This window comes from Sciurus vulgaris, assembly GCF_902686455.1.
Source record: "Sciurus vulgaris genome assembly, chromosome: 2".
Lineage (NCBI taxonomy): Eukaryota > Metazoa > Chordata > Mammalia > Rodentia > Sciuridae > Sciurus > Sciurus vulgaris.
Genome location: NC_136462.1, coordinates 14,509,109 through 14,532,439, shown reverse-complemented (window position 1 = coordinate 14,532,439; position 23,331 = coordinate 14,509,109). Strand labels below are relative to the sequence as shown.

The 23,331-nt window shown below is 60.6% G+C and overlaps 1 protein-coding gene across 5 annotated transcripts in view; it reads right to left on the bottom strand.

Annotated features, from left to right (window-relative positions):
• Positions 1-23,331, bottom strand: part of CCDC88C (coiled-coil domain containing 88C) — a 153,257-nt gene that overhangs the window by 21,544 nt on the left and 108,382 nt on the right. For 4 of the 5 annotated variants that reach the window (XM_079129536.1, XM_079129535.1, XM_079129538.1 and 1 more), the window contains exons 2-13: positions 22,043-22,189; positions 21,359-21,503; positions 18,418-18,602; positions 14,688-14,825; positions 12,647-13,717; positions 10,037-10,164; positions 9,238-9,379; positions 8,293-8,478; positions 7,099-7,260; positions 5,929-6,206; positions 2,463-2,606; positions 826-1,012 (exon numbers count right to left, since the gene is read on the bottom strand). In XM_079129536.1, coding sequence (XP_078985662.1) covers positions 826-1,012; positions 2,463-2,606; positions 5,929-6,206; positions 7,099-7,260; positions 8,293-8,478; positions 9,238-9,379; positions 10,037-10,164; positions 12,647-13,717; positions 14,688-14,825; positions 18,418-18,602; positions 21,359-21,503; positions 22,043-22,147 — 2,871 coding nt within the window. In that variant the 5' untranslated portion in view covers positions 22,148-22,189. Of the gene's footprint in view, positions 1-825; positions 1,013-2,462; positions 2,607-5,928; positions 6,207-7,098; positions 7,261-8,292; positions 8,479-9,237; positions 9,380-10,036; positions 10,165-12,646; positions 13,718-14,687; positions 14,826-18,417; positions 18,603-21,358; positions 21,504-22,042; positions 22,190-23,331 lie in introns of those variants that run through there. The other variant, XR_013762220.1, reaches the window with a different exon arrangement.

Genomic DNA, 23,331 nt, shown 5'->3' with positions numbered 1-23,331 from the left:
CCAGGGTGTGCCCACCACTCGTCCCTGCAGTGGCCCCTCACTTGGCCCTGCTCACCACCTGGCCAGACGTCCACATCCCCAACAACACTGCCCATGCCTGCCGGTCCCTCAACGCTGGCACAAACTGACCTGCTCCACGCGGCCTCTACCCCAGCTGCTGACCTGAGACCCGCAAGGACCCCGTGTACCCGCCACAGTGCAGTCCCGCTGGGCGCGCTTCCCTCAAGGGGCCTGGGGTGGGTGGACCCACCGCCACCGGCCCCACTCCTCACCCAGGGGCCTCAGGGGCAGCCCACACCCTGGCTGGGGGACCGCAGGCCTCGGTTTCCTGACTGTGAGGTCCCCCGGGCTACCCCGGGGCCAGAGGAGAAGCCTCTGGTTGCCTCTCAGCCAAGAAGGGCAGGAGGAAACCCTTCCGGAGGTCGCTGCCCCAGGGCTGCCCCAGAGGTGCCTCTGGTCCGGGGTCTGCTGAAGACCCACCTGAAGAGAAGGTCGTGCACTGACGATGACCAGCTCCACCTGGCGTACCAGAGGGCGCGGCAGCTCTGCCCTCGGCAAGCCGGGGCCTCCCGAGCGAGTCCTGGCCTCCCCAGCACGCTGGGCCTCGGTGGGCCCCCGTGGGGCCGCCTCACGGCACCGTCTGTGACGGCAGGAGGGCTGAAGCGAAGGGCACGAGAAGCGGCAGGGACGCGGCCAGGCGGCAGGACACCTTGCCTGCCTCTGTGGCCCTGTCCAGACGCGGGAGCAAAGGCCCGGCCGGAGGTTCTCCTGGCACCTTCCCGCCCCGCGTGGCCCCGGGACCCAGCGCCTCCCAGTGGGCCTCACCTCGCAGTGGTTGTCCAGCTTGGTCAGCGAGAGGTCCATGCTCTGGTGCTGCTCCTTCAGCTCGTCGAAGCGCGCCTGCCAGCGGTTCAGCTCCAGCTGCGAGTTGTTCAGCGCCGTTTTCAGCTCCTTGGTGTGGGCATGTAGCTCCTCATACTCCCCCTTCAGCTGGTGATGCAGGAAAGTGACCCTGCAGAGTGGACAGCCATAGAGCAAACTGGCTGAAGAATGTTCCAGAGAGAGACTGGCCCAGAGCCGGGTTTCCGTCCCAGATCTGACAGCAACATGCTGTGCAACCTCAGACAAAGCCACAACCTCTCTGGTCCTAGGTTCTTTTCACATGTAAAATGAGAGCGCTGAACAAAATTTCTGGTTTTCAAACTGTGCTCTTTGGGGTTCTATGAAAACACCCCGAGGCTACCACACCAGACCTGGGAGGAGACTCAACAGGCAGGCTCAGATGTCGGCTTCAACTGAGCATCTCTGCTGCTACCCCTTCTATACTACAACTTTAATCTCCCCACACTTAGGAAAAGGGATCCTGCCATTTAAAAATAAAAAAATTAAACAATGAACCGTGACAATTTTGCTCTAAAACTTCACTTCTGTACTCGAAACCCATTCCCAATTCCCAGCCCCTGATTTTAACTTGTATAAAATATGATGAGATGGCAAGATATAAATTATGTAAATAATTCATATTCTTATAAACAATTATAAATATAAAAAATAGTTATTATCTAAGCCCACTGAAATCACCATGATCCTAAGAGTCCGTCAACTCAGGTTTCTGGGACTTAGACCGGGACGGTCAGGGCACATGCACACGCTGCGCCGCCTGGCCTGCACGGTTCTGCTCTTTGGGAAACACGCAGTCACCGACATTTAAAATGTGCAGGCTGCACATCAGCACCCGATGGCGGCGCCTCTGACAGAACACAGAGCAGGCCCGGGCGGGACCCGGCCGCTCCCAGGCAGCCGCTGGGCGGTGGGCTGGCGGCTGCCCTATTAGATGGTGTCCTCCAGTTTCCAGGCGCTGTGCCCGTCCACGCCACCTGAGCTCGTGACCCCAGCACATGTGAACATGGACACCGGAGGAGGCGGAGCTTCACGTGGCCAAGACCTCGGGATGACAGAGACGCGGTCCCGACTCCTGAAAACCAGGAGCACTGGCCCTGAACGTCACCAAATCTCCCGGAAGCTGTTTCCTCCTCTGTTCATAGAAGGCCTAGGGTTCCAGCACGGTGGCTGAACACTGGGCCAGGGCGGGGACAGACCCAGCGGACTCCTGAGGACTCCTGTGGGCGTCTGTCCCAGGGCCCCTCAGGGCACACGCTCACCAACACCCGCGCGCCTCTTGGGCTCCCGTGGCCTTTTCTGCTCAGCACAGCAGACCACACTTCAGCCCGTCCCTGGGGGCGTGTGAAATCGCTGCCCACAGCCCTGAGCACAGTGCAAGTCCATGGCACTGAACGGCCTGGGGACGGACTCTGTTGGCAGGGGGAGGGCGCCAGAGGGCAGGGTGCCACCTGTGCGGACAGCCGGGACCCACGGGCCTGGTGACTCCAGTGGGCTCCGGACGCCACACCCAACTCGCTAGAGCAGAGATCCAGCGCGGGGTGGGGATTCAGCGCGCCCACCTGTCCAGTTCTCCCCGCAGCTTCTGGTTCTCGCCCGAGGTGACCGCGTGCGTCCGCTGCTCCTGCTGCAGTGCCTCCCGCTCAGCCGTCAGCACGCCCTGCAGCTCATCCAGCTCCGCCTTCTGCTTCAGCAAGTCCCCATGCCTGTCGGGGACACTGGGAGTCCAGCCGGCCGCCTGCAGGCAGCTCGCCTGGGAGACTTGCCCTCTAGAAAACAGGGTCCTCCAGAGGCTTCTGTGCAGGACACGGGGACAGAGCAGAGCAGGGCAGGGGGACAGGATAGGGGGACAGAGCAGAGGCAGGACAGGGCAGGGCAGGGGGACAGAGCAGGGGCAGGGCAGGGGCAGGGCAGGGGGACGGAGCAGGGGCAGGGCAGGGGCAGGGCAGGGGGACGGAGCAGGTGCAGGCCTCAGGGCAGAGGACCAGCCAGAGCCCAGCTTTGCCCCGAAAGCTCTCCCACAGCCCACGGCACGGTCCCTCGCTTCCTGTCAAGGCGCTCGCTCCTCTAGGCTCCTGGGAGCACCAGGAGACCCCCCTGCACTCCACGCCCTCCTTCAGGAACGAGGCCTCAGTTTCGGGGGCTCAGGCCTGGACGGGTGCAGAGAAAACCACAGAACCAACAGCCACCTCCACCGCCCCGGCCGCCTGGCCTGCTCTCTGGCCTCCCCACACCCCGTGCAGCTGCGTCTGCTTGTCCCCACTCCGGTCTCCTGGAGGAGTGAGGTTTCCAAGAGCTGCCGGCCAGCTGTCACCCCTCACGTCAAACACAGGCACAGCCACCACTGTGCCCCTCCAGCCCAGCCAGCCCTCGGCCCTCGGCCCTTGGCCCTCAACCCTCGACCCTCGACCCTCGACCCTCTCCTCGGGACCTGGTTTTCTCCACACTCAACCCTCGTGGGCTGCACTGTCATTTCTAGGGGACAGCAGATCACAAGGATGGAGTCACCGGCCAGCCCAGCCTGATCCAGACACGTTTGGGAGGCCCCAATGTGGCCAAGGACAGAGCTGTCACCTGCTCTGCCTGGCTTTCAGGGTGGGGGTGGGGCCCTTGCTCAACCAGGCCCAGGATGCCAGGAGAAATCAAGTTGGACAAACAAGGGCCTCACTGACCACCAGGGCTCCCGGGCCTGCTCCCTGTGCCTCAGCAAAGCTCGCTGAAGAAGCACGCCAGGAGCCATCAGTAACTCCCCAACTGCAGGGGGACTTCAGGGGTCCCGCTCGCTGCTGAGTCCCCAGAACAACCGAGGACTTGTCCAATGTGTCAACGCAAAGAACGCAGAACCACCATCCCCGTGGGGCAGACACCTACTCAAAAACGCGCATCACAGCAGTGACAGCCCAGAGGCAGCACCCGCCACCTGTCCAAGCAACACAATGCAGGCAGCAACCAGATGCAGCACCAAGCAAACTGCAGGCAGCGACCTGGACTCTGCCTCAGGGCCAGTGCAAGCTCCATCACAAAGAGCTATCCGCCAAGCAAACGCCACCACCAGAAGCCGCTGCCACAGGCAGACAACAGAGAGAGGGACGCGACCCCTGCTGAGGCCTGGAGAGAGGGCCCTCGGCCGCCTCGGAGCTGAGCGGAGCCGGCGTTCCACTGTGGGCCTGTCACGAGCCCCGTCCACGTCGAGAATGCCCCGCACGCGTGGCAGGCGTCCCATGAACGTGGCACGGTACGGGGCGGTGTGGGAGGGGAGACAAAGGTGTGGAGGGGCAGAGGACTCACTGTCCAGCTGGGCAGTCTGACAAGGGCAGAGGTGGACGGAGGCAGGAAGGGTGCACTCGTGGGTGAACCGACCCGCATCCTCACCACCCGCGAGCCCATGGCTTTGCCAGCACCCCACCGGTTTTCTGGGTCCCTAGGATGGACCTCTGCAGGTCAGCCACCCCCACCTGGAGAGCCAGCGCCCACCGGTCCAGCCACTGCCCACTGCCTCAGAGGCAACGCTGACCCCTCTAGGTGAGCCGCCCTCTGCATCACGCCCGGCCTCTGAGGCGGCCCCTTCTGATCCTCCATGCCTGCCCAGGCCCGGCACCTCGTGGCTTGCACAGGTCAGCCGAGGGCGGCCGACTGAACAAGCACAGAACCCGGGACCCGCCACCACCAGCAGCGCAGAGTTAAGATCTGCGCGTTTCCATGTATAGGCATCTTACAAAAAAAAAAAAAAAAAGACCCCAAAACCATGATAAAAACCACTATAAGCAGGGGGCGGAGGGCTGGGGGCACAGAGGAACGAGGGGCAGCACATGTGTGACGCAGAAGATGGTGCCTGGGGACTCCCCACCCCGACCGTCCACGCTTTCAGAGGTTCACAGGTTAGTTTTCAAAAAAGCAAGCACGCCAGACCCTGGTATGAAGGAAGGCCTGAGAAGCCAGGGCGCACCCTGCACGCTGGCGGCTGTGGACAATTCCCTGACGGTGGCTGGGAGAGGAGAGGGGCCGAGGCGACAACCCAGGAGAAATGGCCTCCCACACCCATGCTGGGCTGCCCGGCGCCCGCGCTGACACCACTTCTCCCCTGAGAGCTCTCCCTGCCACTTGGTCCTCAGCTGCACAAACTTCTAATTGCTGAAGGTGACATTTTACTTCCTTCCCTCTGGGAAAGTGCAGGCGCCCCAACAATGGGAAGCAGCTGGCCAAGAGGAAACGGGCGTAACACGGTGCTAGGCGTATGCGGAGGCCTGGGATCCATCCCTGCAACCCACACACAGGACGGGAGGCGGGAGGGGAGGCGGGGTGGGAGGGGAGGCGCAGGGGAGGACCCAGGCAGAGCGCTGGCCTGAGGCAGGCCTGTCCCCTGGGGCAGCTGGACACTCACAACACCTGTGCCTCCCCCTGCACAGGCCCACTCTGCCTCCAAGCCTCCTCCTTACCCCGCAGGGTCCCCTCCGCCTGCAGCCCTGCCCCAGGCCCACCTCTCGCCCAGCTCCTGGTGCCCCCAGGGTCCCCTCCGCCTGCAGCCCTGCCCCAGGCCCACCTCTCTCCAGCTCCTGGTGCCCCCAGGGTCCCCTCCGCCTGCAGCCCTGCCCCAGGCCCACCTCTCTCCAGCTCCTGGTGCCCCCAGGGTCCCCTCCGCCTGCAGCCCTGCCCCAGGCCCACCTCTCTCCAGCTCCTGGTGCCCCCAGGGTCCCCTCCGCCTGCAGCCCTGCCCCAGGCCCACCTCTCTCCAGCTCCTGGTGCCCCCAGGGTCCCCTCCGCCTGCAGCCCTGCCCCAGGCCCACCTCTCGCCCAGCTCCTGGTGTCCCCGGGTCCCCTCCGCCTGCAGCCCTGCCCCAGGCCCACCTCTCGCCCAGCTCCTGGTGTCCCCGGGTCCCCTCCGCCTGCAGCCCTGCCCCAGGCCCACCTCTCGCCCAGCTCCTGGTGTCCCCGGGTCCCCTCCGCCTGCAGCCCTGCCCCAGGCCCACCTCTCGCCCAGCTCCTGGTGTCCCCGGGTCCCCTCCGGCTGCAGCCCTGCCCCAGGCCCACCTCTCGCCCAGCTCCTGGTGCTCCAGCTCGAGGTGCCGGTGCAGCGCCTTCAGGCAGCTGTGCTGGCGGATGAGGGCCTCGTACTCGGAGGACTGGCGCTCGTGCAGGGAGCCCAGGTGCTGGTGGTCCTGCAGCAGGGCCTCGTGGGTGGCCGCCAGCTGCTCGTGCTGCCTCTGCAGGGCCTCGAGCTCCGTCTCCTTGGCCGCCTGCTGGCTCTGGAGCAGCGCGTACTGCGCGGTGAGCGAGGCGCTCTGAGAGCTCAGCGTGGAGTTCTCCACCTGCCACGAGAACCAAGGGCCGGCGGCGGTGAGCAGGCCCACCGGGAGGAGGCTGCCCCAGACCCCAGGACCGGCCTGGGACGGGCCCTCACTGCTCTTCTCTCCCTGGTGCGGGCTGGAACCGGGGGTGGGGGTGGCCACCGAGCTGCACCCCCAGTCCCGTCATATTTTCAGACAGGGACTCAAGCTGCACCAATTTGCCGTCCTCCTGCCTCAGGCTGGATTCCTGGGACTATGGGGTGCACCTCTGCCTGGGGCTCACCCTCTTTTTAAGAGACTATTTTCCAAAAGTGAGTACACAGAACATCTGTAAGAACATGGAACACCTGAACAACACTACCAACTGACTTCACATCATAGATATTTATAGAACATTCCAACAATGTGGTCCAAAATCATTAGGAAACTGGACAGGAGCCAGAACCACCCTGAATCTAAAGCCATACAAAGGAGGTTTACAGGACAAAACAAGCCAATTCCCTGTTTTCTTGTTTTAACAGAACAAATCTCAACCTCTCTGCCAAATAGTTTCCTGCCCTTGTCCCATTAGGAACCTGTTTTCAGACTTTTCTCAGAAACGACATTAATGATCATTCGTTTTCCTTCACAGGCTTATCGAAGGCTCTGCCGGGTCTACTGCACGGAAGTCTGGTCCACTCTGTTTAACCAAACTTATTCCCCCTCCAAATCTCTTTCCTAAGTCATTCCTAATAAAACCTCAAGGAGCAGACTTTGGAAGCATGGACGAGAAGCCCAGTTAAAGCAGAAAGTGATGTTTTCACCCACACGGGCTTCAGCCCAATTGCCCTCAAATGACCCCGACTACAGGGAGCCCTGAGCCCCCCCCGCGGGGCGCCTCCCTGCTGCTTCCCAGGCGTGGCCAGCCCGTCACCTGCAGCGTGGCGGTCTGGGTCTGCAGCGCGGTGGTACGCTCCTGCAGGAAGGCGCTCTGCTTCTGCAGCGTCAGGATCTGGCTGCTAAAGGCCACGTTCTGTGTCTCCAAGTGCTGCAGCTGCTCCCTCAGCAGCCGCTTCTCTGCCTGCAGAGCTGCATTCTGGGGACAGGATACACGGCGCCAATCAAACCCTGGTGGGGTGAGCACCAACCAGCCACGGGGACCTGGGTGGCGAGGACCCCTCAAGAGGGGACACAGGCCAGAGCCAGGGTCCACCAGGTGCGGGAGGTACGCTTCCCTCTTTGGAAAGGACAAACAGGATTTTTGGAAAACAGACTGCACAGCATGGTGCACTGCATGGGACCCAAGCTGAGCAGGAGGCCAGGGCACCTGGTGGTAGAGCCACCTTGGCCTTTCCCTCTGCGCTCCGTGGAACGCCCTGGGAGTGATTTCCTGTGAGCTGGGTCGACTCGAGTCCCTCTAGGACAGGGAGCAGCAGGGGAACAATGGAGACTACTGCAGGCCACACTGGCTGTGCCACAACGGGGCTCAGGCCGGGATGCAGGAGCCGGATGCAGGAGCCACATGCAGCCTCCTGCTGTCCCTTGTTAGCTCAGGACTCAGGGAGAGTCTCAAACTTCAGCTTTGGCTTTTCTATCTGCCAACTAATGAAAATTGTCCCTTCACAAGTTCATTGTTGGGAATCAACCAGAGGCACAGACGTGCGTCGGCCCACTTGTCCTGCAGAGGGCCAGCAGCAAATGCTCTTGGGTCTGTCTGCCACACCGTCCCCAACTCAACCACTGAACGCAGCCATCACAGTGGAAAGCAGCTCAGACAACCTGTTAAAAAGGTGTGGCTGCATTCCAATAAAACTTTATTGACAGGCACGGTAGGGGCCTCGGCAGGCGGTGCTGGGACCCAGCCCTATAAGACACCACCACGCGGCTGTCGAGCAAGTCACAGACAGGGTCCCATCAGAAGCAGTGGCAATGGGTCCTTCAGGCTAGAAACCCACAAATGAGTGGGTGCCCATCAGACCTGCCAGCACAACTTGAGAAATGCTCAGCTGGACCCAGGGAACCTCCACAGACTCCAATGTCCTATGTTCTCGGTGACAATGACATGTCATCAGTGTGACTATTATATGTCCCGTTCTCTGCACGGCGGTGGCCAGGGCAGCTCACTCACGTTCCGCTCCAGCTCGATGGCCCGGTCCTTCACGCGGAGCAGCTCCATGGTGGCCTCCTGCTGGCTGGGTCCCCAGGCCTCCTTCTCCTGGTGACTGGCCGCCTTGCCCACAGGGTGCCAGGGAGCGTTCTGCGCGTGCGTGCCATCCTCCTGGGTCTGCCTGAGCCTCTCACGCTCCTCCTTCACCTGTGGGCACAGCGGCAGGGAGTAGCCCTGCTTAAGGCCCTTTAGCGGCTGGAGGGCGGCCTCACCCCAGAGTCCCAGCAGCACCCACTCACCCCCAGGGTGGGACAAGCCCCACATGCCCTCCTGCGCCTGTGGGCCCTGCATGTCTCCCCTCCTGCCCAGAGAGGAAGGGACAGGCAGGGCCCTGAGGCTCATGCTGGCCTCCGGCCCCACCTCGGCATGTGACCGTGGTTTCCCAGCTTCCCTGAGCCTCATCTAGGCCAGCACCACAGGCTGCGGGTCAGATACCAGGCACCTCGCGTAGCACACACCCCGCCAGCACAAGAACCGCCGGGCTGCAGATTCAACCATGTGGTCGAGAAACGTCCCCGTGTTCCAACAGGGACCTGTGCACGCACACGGAGCATGTGCATGTGTGGAGAGAACCTCTGTCCACACGCATGGAAAGCATGTGCGACATGGGGGAAGCACATCTGTGTGTGTGTGTGTGTGTGTGTGTGTGCGCGCGTGCGCGCGCGGGGAATAGGCACTACATGCCCACCTCAGGGCGCCTGGGAGACCCCGAGGGCCTCTGCTCCATGCCCAGGGTTCAGTGGCCTGTCCCACACCCTGTCAGGTGGACGGTGCTGCTCGCATGCCTCTGGCTGACCATCCCCCTGCATGTGATTCTGACAGTTCACCCGCACCTGCCCGGGACATGGGCATCCGGGAGGCCCTCGCTACCCGGGCGAGGGGCGGGGGGCCGGGGCAGAGCCTCACCCTCTGCAGCTCGCTCTGTAACTGCTGGCTCAGGCTTGCCTTTTCTTCCACCTGGGCTTCCAGGGACGCGATCTTCTCTTCTTTCATGGCCAGTGCTGTTTCCAAGGCGGATTCACTTCTGCCCTCCAAAATCCTGTGTTTTCTGAAAAATACAAGGACAGGAGCGACTCAGCGGCCTGCTCTTCACCGGACGCCATTCTCCTTGTTCCCAGGCACGCTCTTCCTGCTCAGCTCTCCTGCTCCACCCGGGAGCAAAACCACCATCCACAGCCCCACGGGGCCCCAGGCAGACACCTGCGAACCCTCACACATGGCACACGGCCACATCACGGACTAGCCACTGTCTTGGGGAGGTGTTATCATGGTCATTTTACAGACAAAGATACTGAGTCTCAGAGAGGTTAAGCAATCGGTCTAAGGTCACAGTGCTGGGTACGTGGTGAGGTGCAGCCTCTCCACCACAGGGGCATCCCACCAGCAGGCTCAGGGGCCTCCCAGGCTACACATCCAGGACAGCCCAAGAAGATGTCCTTAGAAAATGAGATCATTCCAGAAAGCATGACCGGGAGAAGCTGCAACTGTCAAATTGAGATTGTGGGTGCCCTGGGCGGGGGCACGCGGCACACCCAGCACAGCGAGCCGTGAAACCATCTCTTTACCCTGAAGACCTCCGGGGACAAGGAGGACCTGGATGGTAAGGACGTGGGCTCAGTCACGCAGGGACAGTCGAGAATAATACACAGGGGCCTCGGCCAGAGGCCGATGGGCAGGAAGCGCCAGGCGCGGGGAGCGTCCTCACGTGTCACCGTGGCTGTCCTTGTCCTGCAGCAGCGGCTCCTTGCTGAGGCCCACCTTCTCCAGCTCCTGGCTCAGTTTGTCCAGCTCGCTGGTCAGCTGCTGGCTCTTCAACTTCTCCAGCACCAGGTCCTGTGCAAGTGGGAGGCACAGGGTGGGGCGGGGCCCCGGGGAGCCCAGCAGGGGCCTCCTCCCGGTAGGAGCGGCTGGGTGGGGAAGGCTGGGGCCAGAAGTCAACCGAGGGATGCGCTGCTAGGAGGGAGGGGACGAGTACACCTCTCCAGCTCTCAGGCACTGGGAACAACCAGAACAGGTGGCCCCACAGCGAGGAGGAGCCTCGCACGCTCCTCAGAAGCACCGCAAACACCACCCTGCTGATGCTGACGGGCTTTTATCGAGCACCACGCCATTAAACACGCACTGCAGACGTTTTGGAACAGAGAGGAAAAGGCATAGAGATGGGCGGGTTGCACTTCGAGCCCCGGCTCTGGTTAAAGTTGCAGGACGTGGGCGTTCACAGGTGGCCGCCCCTGTCCCCCATCCCACTCTGGCACTCTGGAAGCAGCCGCCATGTCCTGCCGGGTGCCACAGCTACCTGCGTGCACATTTATCCCTCCTACCAAATCCCAAGCATCTGTTGCCTCCAATGTCCCTGCTGCCCTGTGCTAGCTGAAGCCAGGTGACCAATTCTGGGCAGCTGGCTGTGCGTGGGAGTGACACGGGTAACTGTTACAGTCTGGATGTGAGTGTCCCCCAGAAGCTCATGTGTGAATCAGTGCAAGAAGTTCAGAGGAGAAATGAGTCTTAACCCAACCAGTGATTCAATCTGGATAGGGATTAACCGAGTGGACTGAGGTGGTGGGTGTGGCTGGAGGTGGGGATGGGGGCGTGGCTTTGGGCGTATATTTGCATCTGGCGAGTGGTCTCTCTGCTTCCTGATCACCAAGTGAGCTGCTTCCCTCTGCCACACTCTCCCGCCAAGATGTTCACCCTCACCTCAAGCCCCGAGGAATGGAGCCAGCCTTCTGTGGACTAAGACCTCTGAAACCGTGAGCCCTCAAATAAACTCCTCCTCTACAATCGTTCTGGTCGGATTCCTTATCCTTACCAGCAGCGAAGGAGCTGACTAAATGGCTTACAGCTGAAGCCTCTGCTTCAGTTGGGTGTGACCTTCCAGCTGTCCTCTCCTGCCCCGGACACTGCCCAGGCCTGGTGCTGAGGGTGGAGCTGTGTGATCAGAGCAGCCTAGCTGCTGAGTCCCAGCACAGAGGACAGACCTCTGGGAACTCTGGTGAAGGAAGCACTTCTGCTGGGACAAGCAGTGGGACGTGGTGGCTGGTGGCTGAGGCAGGACCTGCCCGGTGCGGTCGGAGATGGGACAGTGGGTGGCATGCACGCACAGCCTGCAGCTCCCCTGCAGCGCCCTAACGCCCTCACCAACAGTCCCATTTTGAACGCAGACACTGCTCTGTGTCCCCTGAACTTCATGTCCCTCCCTTTCTGGACACACAGTGCCCTGCAGCTGCCTGTGGCCATGTGGCTGAGCTGCACCCATGGACTGTGATCTTTCTCCCTCATTCTAGGGGAGCTGGCAGAGGGCTCCAAAGGGACAGCTGAGCCACCAGCTGGAAGAAGTCAAGTACCAGAGTCATCGAACTGAGGGCACCTGGGAACATGCACACTGACCCCAAGGTGAGGGAGACAAGAGTGGGTGTGAGGTCTCTCGAGAGGCCGAAGCTGTCACCAGGGCAGCTGTTCACCGTAATGGACTGAATGAACAAACGCTCAGGTGGCCCAGGTGACTGACACCAGGAAGGAGCAGGACGTGTAGCTCTGGAGAATTTTACATACATCGAGACACATGTTGCCCATCACTGCATGTCTAGGGGCACAGCCCAGGAAAACAATGTCATATTCATGAAGGCCACGTGTCCCTGGGTGTCCAGTGCTACTTCAGGGGTGGGGGTGGGGGTGCCGGGTGCAGTTCAGCAAGCACGCATGGGGTTGCTGAAATTGGGGGAAACCAAGAAACCACAACTGGGGAAACACTGGAAATAACCTAAATGGCCCCCAAAATGATCATGGTAAACCTACCTAACCTGCACCCACTGAGAAAGCATGCCTGCAAAGCGTACTTAAGAGAACAGATGCGACACGATTAATGATAATTAAAGACACCTCGACTGTCTCCTGGAGAGCAATGGCTGGATTTTCTGACCTGACAAATCACACTGTGAACTGTGGTCTCTTCCCAGGCCAGCAACGCTCTCGGACCCTATCTCTTGACAGGGGCTGGGGACAACTGGCCGCAGCTCCCAGTCACCCAACTGGGAGGGGACACCAGAGGCTCCAGTGTGCTGTGCTGCTGAGCCAGGGTGTGTGGCCAGTTCAGTCTGTCCAATGCACTTTCCACTCCAGGTGTCTCCAACCTGTGACGGGTCTGTGGGGATGGGCAAGGGGTCTCCCCTAGGTAGTGAGATCACAACGCGTGACTTTCCCAGGCCCTTCGGACCCTAGGGTACCTCAGTCTGGAGTCAGAGAAAACCCTTGAGGAGGACGGAACTCCCTGTCTGGAGCCACGCACCCCACCACCGGGCCCCTAGCGCGGGCTCACCTCTCTCAGGGTGGTCAGCGTCCTCATGTGCATGGTGACCTGCTTGGTGAGGTCCCTGTTGTCCTTCTCCAGCTCCTTCAGCTTGCTGGTGGCGTCCCTGCAGCGGGCCAGCTCCTTGTCCAGCGCGCGACTCTCCTTCTCGGCCGCCGACAGCTTGGCCGTGCTGTCATCCAGGACAGCATCCTTGAGCTCCACCTGCTGCCACAGGCGCCTGGCCTCCTTCTCCAGCAGCTTCTTGTCCTTCTCAAGCTGGGCCACCTCCTGCTCCAGGGCCTTCCTGTCCTTCTCGGACCTCTCCAGCTGCTTGTTGGTGAGCCGCAGGGTTTCCAGGTCTCGCCGCAGGGCCTGGTGTTCGGCCTCCAGCTCGGACAGCTGGCGCTCCAGGGCCTGCGACTTGTGGCCACTGCTCTCCAGGCTCTGCTGCAGCCGCAGGTTCTCTGCGCTCACGCTCTGGTAGCTGAGCTCCAGGCGCTCCGACTTTTTGCTCAGGGCCTTCAGCAGCTCCACGTTCTTCCGTAGCTCCTCCTTTTCCCGCTCCAGCTGCTGGTTCTCCTTCTCGATCTGCGCCATCTTGGTGCTGGTGAAACGCATGGTCTCCACCATCTTACGCAGCTCTAGGTTCTCCTCGTCCAGCTGCTTGTTGTCCCGCTCCAGGCCCTCGAGCTGCACGGACACATTCTGCAGGGTGTCCAGAGACTTCCTCAGCGTTCGGTTCTCCAGCTCCAGGCCCTGGCTCTGGTGCTCCAGGGCCTTGACCTTCTCGGTGGCCGTCTGCAGGGAGGTCACCTTCTTGGCCAGCTGCTCATTCTCTTTCTCCAGCCGGTGCAGCTCCTTCTCCAGAGTCTCCGTCCGCTCCCCCTTCTCCTTGGTCTGCTCCAGGGCCTTGTGCAGCTGCTGCTTCTCCACCTCCAGCTGGCTGAGTTTGCTGCTGGCCTCCGCCACAGCCTGGTGGAGGGCCCTGTTCTCCTTCTCCACCTCCTTCCCACGGGCCTCGCTGCTGACCTGCGACCTCTCCCGCAGCGACCACACTGTTCGGTGGAGGTGGTCCTTCTCCTGCTCCAGATCCTTAATCTATGGGAAAAACGGAGACATGTCCCAGGCTGCTGCCTGAATCTATGCCAGGGATGAGGGCTCAGGGCAGGGGCCTAGGAAACAAAGGCCTTTGGTGACCATTCCACTGAGCACCCAGACCCATCCCAGCAATCCTGAAGCCCAACAGGGACCCAGGCAAGTGGCAGAGACACCAATGCTGAAGTTCAAGTCGAAATACACTCTGTGCAGCCAGGGAGGCTTTCAAACCTCAACAACACCTCTGCCCCTTACTGGAAGCTTCAGCAACTTCCCTTCGTCCTTTCCGCCATGGCCAGCAGGACCCCAGGACCAGGCTTTGCCCCCCTGGGCGTCTCCACAGGCCTTCCTCTGCTCCCAGCTCCTTCCTCCCTCGCCTGTGCTGTTCCCTCCCTCTTGGGTGCTTTCCCCAAGTCTTCAGCCTTCTGGGTCCTTCTCATCCTCAGGGTCAGAACCCAGAGAAACCTTGCACGATGGCTCTGAAGTGGCCCATGCCCCACGTGTTCCCTAGGCAGCCCACACCCAAGGCCACAGTGCCTTTCCTACGGCAAGGACCTGAGGACGTTCTGCTGCCACTGCTAAGGCTGTGAAGGCGGAAGAGAGGCCGGTGCTGATGGCATCGCAGAACAACCGCGGCGCCCTGTACACAGTCCTCGGCCGTGACATGGACACTGGAGCTGGGCCATCCTTTGTCCTGGGGAGGTGCCTTGGCCTCCACCCAGGGCATGCTAGGAGCAGCAGCCCTCTTCTCCCCAACTGTAGGTCATTCAGAACCGTCTTCAGAGGTGGTCCCCTGGGAGGCCAAACCCTCCCCAGTCCCCCACCAGCAGAAGAGACTCCCTGGTTTAAGCTCTGCTAAGCCAAGTTACTAGCAGCCACGGATCTGTGAGCGCTGCAGCAACACCCCAGGCCTCGGCGCCCTCTTGCAGGTAGGCAGCCCAGGAGGGAGAGGCCAGGATGGCGCAGTGCCTACCTGCCGGGCCTTGTCAGCCTTCAGGGCCTCCATGTCGCTCTGCAGCTGCTCCTTCTCGCGGATCAGCTCCTCACTGAGGGTCTCCAAGTCTTGGTTGCTCTGTTTTTCTCTCTCCAGCTGAGTTTGTAACTTCTCAATCTGCAGGGCCAAAAGACGCGGTGCAAAGGTCAGCTTTACCCAGCTCCCCCACCCCCAGACACAAGGGGTTGAATCCAGGGGGGCTCTATCTGAGCCATGTCCTTTCATTTTGAGACTGGGTCTCACTAAGTTGCTTAGGGCCTAAGTGGCTGAGGCTGGCCTGGAAGCTGCGCTCCTCCTGCCTCAGCCTCCTGAATCTCTGGGATTACAGGTGTGCGCCATGGCACCCGGCTAAATCTCTTGGCCCACAGAGTACTTGAACGGGCCTCAAGGGGAAAGAAAGGTCCGGGCATCTCTCTGCAGCAACCTCCTTGTATATCCTCAACCACCGACCTCGGCCCACAACCTGCACCTCCTGCCTGGACACCAGAGAAAGGCCACTAGGCAAGAGCCTGCCCTTGTCCACCTCCCAGGCTCTGCCACCTCACCCGTGAGACCACCTGTCAACCTCCCCGGTCTCCTGCTCCTTCCGAGGCTTCGTCCGCTCTCCCTGGGCTCCCGCCCTTCACCCTGCAGACTTCCCCTCCCCCATCTCCCCGAGCTACAACCATCTTTGGTGGTGACAGTGCCCAGCTGCTCAGAGGGGTCCTCCACCTCCAGGTCCACCTTCCACTCAGCCCACTCCCCTGTCCCACTGCCTCTGCCCCAGGCCAGACTGGCGCACGTCACCCTGCCTGGCCCACTACCTGATCACCCCCAGCACCAGGCTGGAACTCTGGCGTGCCCACACCTCCTAGATGGCGACCAGACGAGCCTCGCTCCACAGCACACGACACCAGTGCCCGCCAAGTCCTGTCTGACTGGGCTAAGCCTGTGCTGGGGAACAGGCGCCGACGTGGACCCCGCAGCCACGGGGATGACGCCGGTCAGTCCCTCCCTGCCGCGAGGCCACGGGCAAGTCCTGCAGCTGACAGCTGGGCAGCGGTACCCCAGGCTCAAGCGCGGCGTGTGGTGCATGGTGGCTGAACCCCCGGAGGTCGCTGGGGTTGGGACCACCTTGGGCCTACCCCCAGTTCTGACTCGGCACGTCTGGGAGGCACCTGAGGAACCTGTGTTCAACAGGACTCAGCGATGCTGTGGCCGGGGACCGCGGCCCCAAACAACAGTCCTCACGAGGACCCACCTGGGGACTTGGAGACCCTGGAGCTTCAGGCCACAGTCCAACCTGAACCTTGCGGGCAGGGCCCAGGGACGCTAGCTGACCCATGGACAGCAGGGACAGAGCCGCTGCTCTCACAGGGCTTGTCCAGTCTGGGGTCTCGTGTGGACAGGAGCACAATCTTCCAGGTGTCTCCAGGATCCCATCTAAAGCAGGTCTGTCCCCCTTCTCTTCAGTGAGGGGTGACCTGGCCTCTCTGCCTCCTAGTCCTGTGCACAATCTCAGCCTCCACAGAAGAAGCAGGCCATGGGTCCCCCAGAGGGAGGGAGAGGTGGGCCAGCAGAGGCACATGCGCCACAGTCATCAGGGCACCAAGGCCGCCTGCCCCAACCTGGGGCCCTCAGGGTGGGTGTGCTTCCCCCAGCCAAGGCCAGCAAGGGCCAGCAAGGGTCAGCCAGGGCCCGCCAGGGCCAACCAGAAACGGGCCCTGTGTGGCGCCACGTGGGGGCCTTTCCCAGAAGCAAGGGCGCTTTCCTCACCCCTTCCTAGCCTGCCCTACTCAGCACAAGGCCTGGCACCCACTGGGCTGAGGGGGCGGCAGGAGGACTCACTATCTCACAGAGGAGGAAACTGGCCCAGAAGGATCAGTGACTAGTCCACGGCCTTCCAGGGAGCAGGAAGCAGGGCTGGGACCTCACTGCCTGGGGGTGACACCATCACCCCTGCCCCGAGCTACCCTGAGTGCCACCACCTGCTGGTTCAGGTCTCCCTGCCACTCTCCCCCAAGCCCCCGCCCATGGTGACTGCAGACCCTTCGCCCTGCTGAGCCTTCTCTCCCAAAGAACGCCAGGCCCGCCGTCACCTTTCCACCGCTGCCTCGGCTGCTGCGCACATGCAGCCCCCATGGCCGCCCATCTGTGCCGCACCCCACACTCCTGTCCGTCCCTGAAGGACGTCAGAGCCGCCCAACAAGCCTGCGGGCTGGGGTGTGAGCCAGCTGCATCCCTGGACCCCAGAGGGCTTCTGTCCTCCCTGCAGACCTCTGGCTGGGTGGCCCCTGCCTTCCTGTGACTGCCCCAGAGGGAACCAGGATTCGCCCTCCTCGGCTCAAGGACTAAAGTGACAGATGCAGAGCAGGACGGCAGCTTCCCCAGGACCCGCAGAGGTGCGGGAGGTACAGGTAGGGTGTGACTGCAGGGAACTCTGGTTCCCGCGATGTCGCCTCCTGGGCCAGCGGCAGCCTGGCTATGCTCAGGGTGGGGCAAGAGGGCTGGGCTGCCCTGCGGCACTCTGAGGGCTACTCACTGACCCTGCTGGCACGTGCCAGCAGGGGCCGAGACCTACCACACGGCGAGGAGGGAGGCTTGGGTGAGGCTGGAGAAAGGAACTCGGGTGAACTGAGCAGGTTGAGGGTGACAGGCCGGGCATGACCTCCTGCTGGTGCAGAAGCACTCAAACCCAGGCACAGCGCCTGAGGCCAGGCACAATGGCCAAAAGCTGGTCAGCGAGACACCTGCAGAGACCCGCCATCTCCGCTGGGCAAGCAGACTCTGGCCAGGCCAGGGTGGCCGAGCGGCACTGGAGAGGGGTTCTGGGCACTGGACAAGGACAGCTCTCCCCTGGGAACACCAGTCCTCCCTTCTAGGACCTGGTGACCCCAGGGACTCTGCCAAGATGTGGCTCCCAGGAGCTACAGCAGACAGGCCTGGGAACCAATCCCAGCAGGAGACGGGCAGACGGGGCCACGCTGGGAGGCATACCCCTGCCCCTCGTCTGTGAGAGGAGGGGCCGCAACAGCAATTGAGCCCGGGCTACCTTGGGACCAGTGGGGAGGTGACGCCCCCAACGCAGGGCCGACCAGAGGACACCCCAGGCTTTCTGAAGTGGAGGCCGCCATCCGCCCATGGGTCGGTCCCTTTTTGTCCTGGCCAACTCTGAACTGCCACTTCTGGAGACACTGCCTGCGCCAGGCCCAGCTGGATCTCAGAAGCCACCAGCCGCCTGGATCTCCAGTCACCTTCCCCACTCCACTCGGCACCAGAGGACACAGCAGGAGACGGGAAGGCAGCTTCTCTCCTACGAGGCGGGGCACGCTGCTTGCAGCAGCAACGCGGTGGGGATGAGATGCCCGGTGCCTCCAAGAACAGGAGGGGCCTGCAGCCAGGGCCCAGGAGGGTCCCTCTCACAGCAGTGTGCCAACTGCCCCCCCGGGGGTGAAGAACCAGCACGGGCAGGACGCCTCTCCTGCTGGCAGCCCCTCCCAGGGCCCCTGCAGCCTTGACAAATCACTGCGGTAAGTGGGCGCAGGCCAGGAGGTACCCAGACCCGAGAGGCACTGGTCCTGAGAGGGGCCACCAGCAAGAGTGCTCCTGGCCAGCAGCTGGTGTGCTCACCCAGGCCACTGGCAGCTCACCCAGCTACTGGCTGCAGTGCAAGTCAGATGTTTGGTAACGACCGGCCCCAGGCCCCTGTGCCCGTCCCCGGCGAGCTCACCTTCTTGCCCAGTTGGTGGTTCTCCTTCTCCAGCTCCCCGCACTTGAGGCTGCTCTCCTCCAGCGCCAGGGACGCGTCGCGCAGCCCCTGGATGGTGCTCTGCAGGCCCTGGTTCTCCTTCTCCAGCTTCAGGACGCGGCTGGAGGCACACTCGTTCAGCTCGAACACGAACGACTTCCTGGAGGCTGAGGCGCGGGGTCAGGGCCCAGCCAGGGGCCCGCCTCCTGCCCCTCCACACCCGCCGGGCACCTAGGGACCTCTGCTGGAGCGACTGGCTCTGCGTGGGGGCCACCCAGGGCTCAGAGAGAAAGCAGCCGGCAGCAGAGGAGCCGAGGCACAAGTTCAAGGCTGCGTGACTTGGGCTGGGGCAGAGCCAGTGGCAGAGCGCTCGCCCAGCACGCGCATGCCCTGGGTTCAATCCCCAGGACGGCAAGAAACAGACCAAGACTCTAACTTACAGAAATCGCTCTTTTACCAGGCTGCCTAACTCAAAGGCCGCAGGCCCACGGAGACAGCCCACGGCAACGTGCTCACAACAGCACCCAGGGAAGCAGGTGTGGGCCGCTCAGCAGGAGGGCGCCAGGTGAGCCAGTCGGTCTGGGCAGGACGGTGGAAGGCCGTGCCCTGCAGCCAGCCAGCACTGGCCAGCCCACTGAGAGCCTGGTCAGTGATTTCATACTAGCACTGAGTGAAAGTGAAGCAGTTTATGCAGACTGCTCTGAGATCTGAGATTATGTGTCTACTCTGCCTTTGAGCATCTGGGAAGCAAGCTGTAGACGGGAACACCATTCCAAAACTCAGGAATGGGAGTTCTTGGCCCGCTTCTGCTGTGAGCAGGTGCAGGACTTTTGGTAAGGCAGAGGGCTTTATGGGGGGAAACAGCAGGCAGAGCGCCCCCGAGGAAGGGACCAAGGCTGCTGACCCTCATCTGCCCTGCCTGTCCCGTGGTGTCTTAGTGCGCTGTCTGGCTAACAAGGCCATCTCCACCCCAAGCCCCTGCTCCTTATCCATCGCCCCAGAAGCTGTGGGGACTTTCACAATCTGCACCAGGATGTGCGTGTTTGGGTCCCTTAGGCAACTGTAAGGACTAAAAGGTGTCTGTTTCCCTCTGTGCACTGCCATCCTCTCCAAGGCTAAAGGACAGAGCAAGAATGTCCTTAAGACCCAAACCAGCAATAGCCTGCAGTGGGCGGGTGGGGGGCATGCCCCAGCACAGTGGCACAAGGCCCTAGGCTCAATCCCCAGCATCAGGAAAAGGAAAAAGAAAAAAACTTAAATATTTTGAGCCAGGCATGGTGCCACGTGCCTATAGTCCCAACTACTCAGGAGGCTGAGGCAGGAGGGTCACTTGAGCCTAAGAGCTTGGGGCCAGCCTGGGCAACATAGCAAGATCTGATATCTATCTCTCTCTCTCTTTTTTTTTTGTGTGGTAGAAGGGATTGAATCCAGGGGTACTTTACCACTGAGCTATGTCCCTAGCCCTTTACAGTTTCTGAGACTTGCTAAGAGTCTTGCTAAGTTGCTGAGGATCTCACTAAGTTACTGAGGCTGGCCTTGAACTTGTGATGCTCCTGTCTCAGCCTCCCAAGTTGCTGGGATTACAGTCATCCACTACTGTACCTGGCCAAGACCTGGTCTCCTTAAAAAAAAAAAAAAGTTTCAAAAGTCACAGTTAAAGGTATACTCAGGGTTTTGTTGACATCACTCCATCATTCAGGCCAACACTGTCACTAAGAATAAATCAGTCATCGACCTTAAAGGACTCAAAAACTATACTGAGTAGTCTATTGGTGAAGGCCTCAGACCCCGCCAGCCACCCTGGTTGCAGAGAGTAAGAGGAATAAATTCCATGAATGTTCGATTACATGAACTCAACTACTATGTGTATAACTATAATGCTCTTAAAAAGAAAAAAAAAGAAAAGGAAAAGAGAAGGAAGAGGAGGCGGAGGAGAAATACACCCAGAGACCATTCCAGGCAGCTTGCACCACCTCTCAGCTCCACCAGGGGGCAGCAAATCCTCCAGGTCGATTTGGACTCAGAGGCAGGGCTTCTGCAGCTCCCGCCCAGGGCATCTCCCAGAACTAAATGCTCATGGGAACAGTTTAACTAGCTGATTTCAAGTTTGGAAGTGACAGGAGCCCTCAAAGCAGCAAAGAAACATTCGGCTGCTTTCACTACCCTTACCGGTATTCTTACGAATGTTTATCAGAATTTTAAAAGGCCCCCACCAAAAGAAGTCAAAAGCCCTACCTCGCTCTGCGAAGTGCTAAGTAAATATTAACTTTTGATATCAGGTGCACAGGAACGGTGAATGTGTGCTATTTTTGAACACAGGAACTGGCTTATTGTTTGCTGGGCGCTGAAGCTTCCTGCTCCAGTGCTGACTGGGGCCCCGCCCTTCCCACCACAGCCACCTCGTCTCCAGGGGGCCAGCAGAGGGCAGCAGTGCTGGCCCAGGGGGAGGAGGTGGCCAGGCAGACAGCAGAGAACCTGGGTCTCAGGAGCAGCAGCCACTTAGCATCCCCACCGGGGAGACAGAGAACAGACTGCATCCATCTTGCCCAATTATGCAAATGAACAGAGGAAATAATGCCCAGCGTACATTTATAGCCAGGATTAGCAACCACCGGGACACTTCTGCCATCCAGGGCGTTCAGCCATGGCAGACAGGCCTAAAATGTCCTCAGGGTATCAGCGTGCTGTAATCTGGAAGCTCCCAAGTGTCCATATGGGAAACCGAGAAACCTGGCAACACTTAATTTGTCTTTCACGTCCTGACATCCTGGCGGCCGGACCCCTCATGTTTTCCCTGGGGAGAACCGTAATGAAACAGCTCCAAATGGCACTTGAAGGAACTCATATTTACTTGGGGGGATGAATGGGCTGCCACGGCTGACTCAAAGCCAGGGGCCAGCTCCAAGGCCACAGCGCCACCTACCGTCCGACAAGTCTGCGTTCTTGGACAGCTGCTCCAGCTCCCAGCCCAAGTGAGCCGATTCATTCATGCTCTGCTTCTGCGCGATCTCGAGGACCATGTTCTCTTCCAGCAGCTCCTCGATTCGCTTCTTATCTGTGTCCCGGTCCTAGGTCAGGAAGAGGGGAGGAATGGGGACAGGTTCCCTGGGCACACCATCTGCCACCGTTCTCTCTGGGCACGAGGGGCGCAGGGACAGCATGCACTTGCTCTCTATGACGAAGCTGCCTACAAACGCTGCACTATGCTGGTGACAGCCGCCCAACAGCAGCTGAAGCTGCTACCTAGGTTGTGGAGAGAGCCCAGGGTCCCTGATTGAAAGCTCTGGAACAGAGGGAGGAACTGCACGGGGCTGCCACGGGAAGCCTGGTGGCGCTAGAGCAGATCTGAGGCTGTGACAGGCCAACATGCCACTGCTAGAGCCACAGCAGAAACTCCAGCAAAGGCCCTGTCTGCAAAAGACACACAGGCACATCCACCCTCATGAAAGGCAACCCAGAAGTCAAGTCCCCGCGGTCTCAAGGGTGCCAAGTGTCCCCTTGAGCCCACTGAGCGCAGCAAGCTACTTTCCCTGGTTCTAAGTTGCTAGGGACAGCAGGAGCAGGGAACCTGGTGGCGAAATCAGCAGCAAAGGGCACGGCGCAATACCAGCTCCAGGTCGTGCAGTTTGGACTTTAGCTGCAAGTTCTCTTTCTCCAGCTCGTGGACTTTATCGCTGCGGGCCCGGGCAGCCGTCAGCTGCTCCTCCAGCATGGCCTTGGTTTCAATCAGAATGATGTTGTCTTCCCGCAGCTCCTGGTGACCAAAAGCACACAGACACGCCATCAAACAGGGGCGCCAGGTTGTGGCCATGGGACTCTAACTCAAGCTCCTGGGGCCCTGAACCCCGTCATCCAACTCAGAGACCAGCCTGCAGCAGGAAGCCTGGGCTTCTCTGTGTATCACCCTCGCCTCTCCCACGAGGCAAGGACAAGTGGCCCTTCTCCACTAAGAAAAAAAAAAAATCAAGGAGTTAAAAGAAAATATTTAAATTTGGAAAGACAACACTTCCTCAAGGTCCAGCTCAGGCCGGGGGTGGTCTAAGAGCCTGGACAGTGACAACCTCTGCTGACAGACCTGGGACCTCTCTGGGGGGTGATGCTCAGAGTCTACGGGGAGAGGGTTCCTTGGGGCTGGGTTCCTCTCAATTCAACATTCACCCTTGTGATCAGGGTCCTGGAAGAATGGCCTTTCAGACAAGCTTCCATTCAGCCACAGTTGCTATTTGGGTATTTTGCACACGTACCCTTGGCAAAACAGAAGTGGCTGGCAGTTTCCTGGAACTGGGGGGTCTTCAATGGAGTTAAGTCACAGCACAGAAAACCAAGGGGCTGCGAGCCCGCAGCCCTACACGACCCAGGCTCTCTACTGCTGCCCGAGGGAGCCATTCTGCACCTCGTCTCTGCCTGCTTGGGTTCTCGTGTCCCCTGGGCCCTTCCTGGCACCATCTGATAACCTGGGGGGCTGCATTTCCCCCCAGGGCCCCACGGCTTAGACAGCGACACTGGGATCGTCCGCTCTTCTTGCTGGGCAGGGTCTCCGCACATTATAACAGGGGCGCAGGCTGGGAGCCGCGGCTTCTCCAGCACACGCTCATTTTCCTTTGTGAGCCAGAATCCAATATTCCTGGTGGAGAGAAGCCACTGGCTTTTCGGTCAGCCGACACGGTTTTGATCAAAGCCCAGCAGCCGGGGAAAGCTTGTTGGTTAAGACTCTGGACTCACCTGAGCACCCGTCTCTGCCCGACCCCCACAGAGGGCCACCGCCCTGCCTCACGCTCCTCACAGCAGCACTGGGAGGGAGCAAGGGACAGTCCTTCCCTACAGACGAAGGACTGACTGGTTAATCAAGGAACAGGCCCAAAGTCACGAACCTGCTAAGGACCGAAGCTGAGGCTT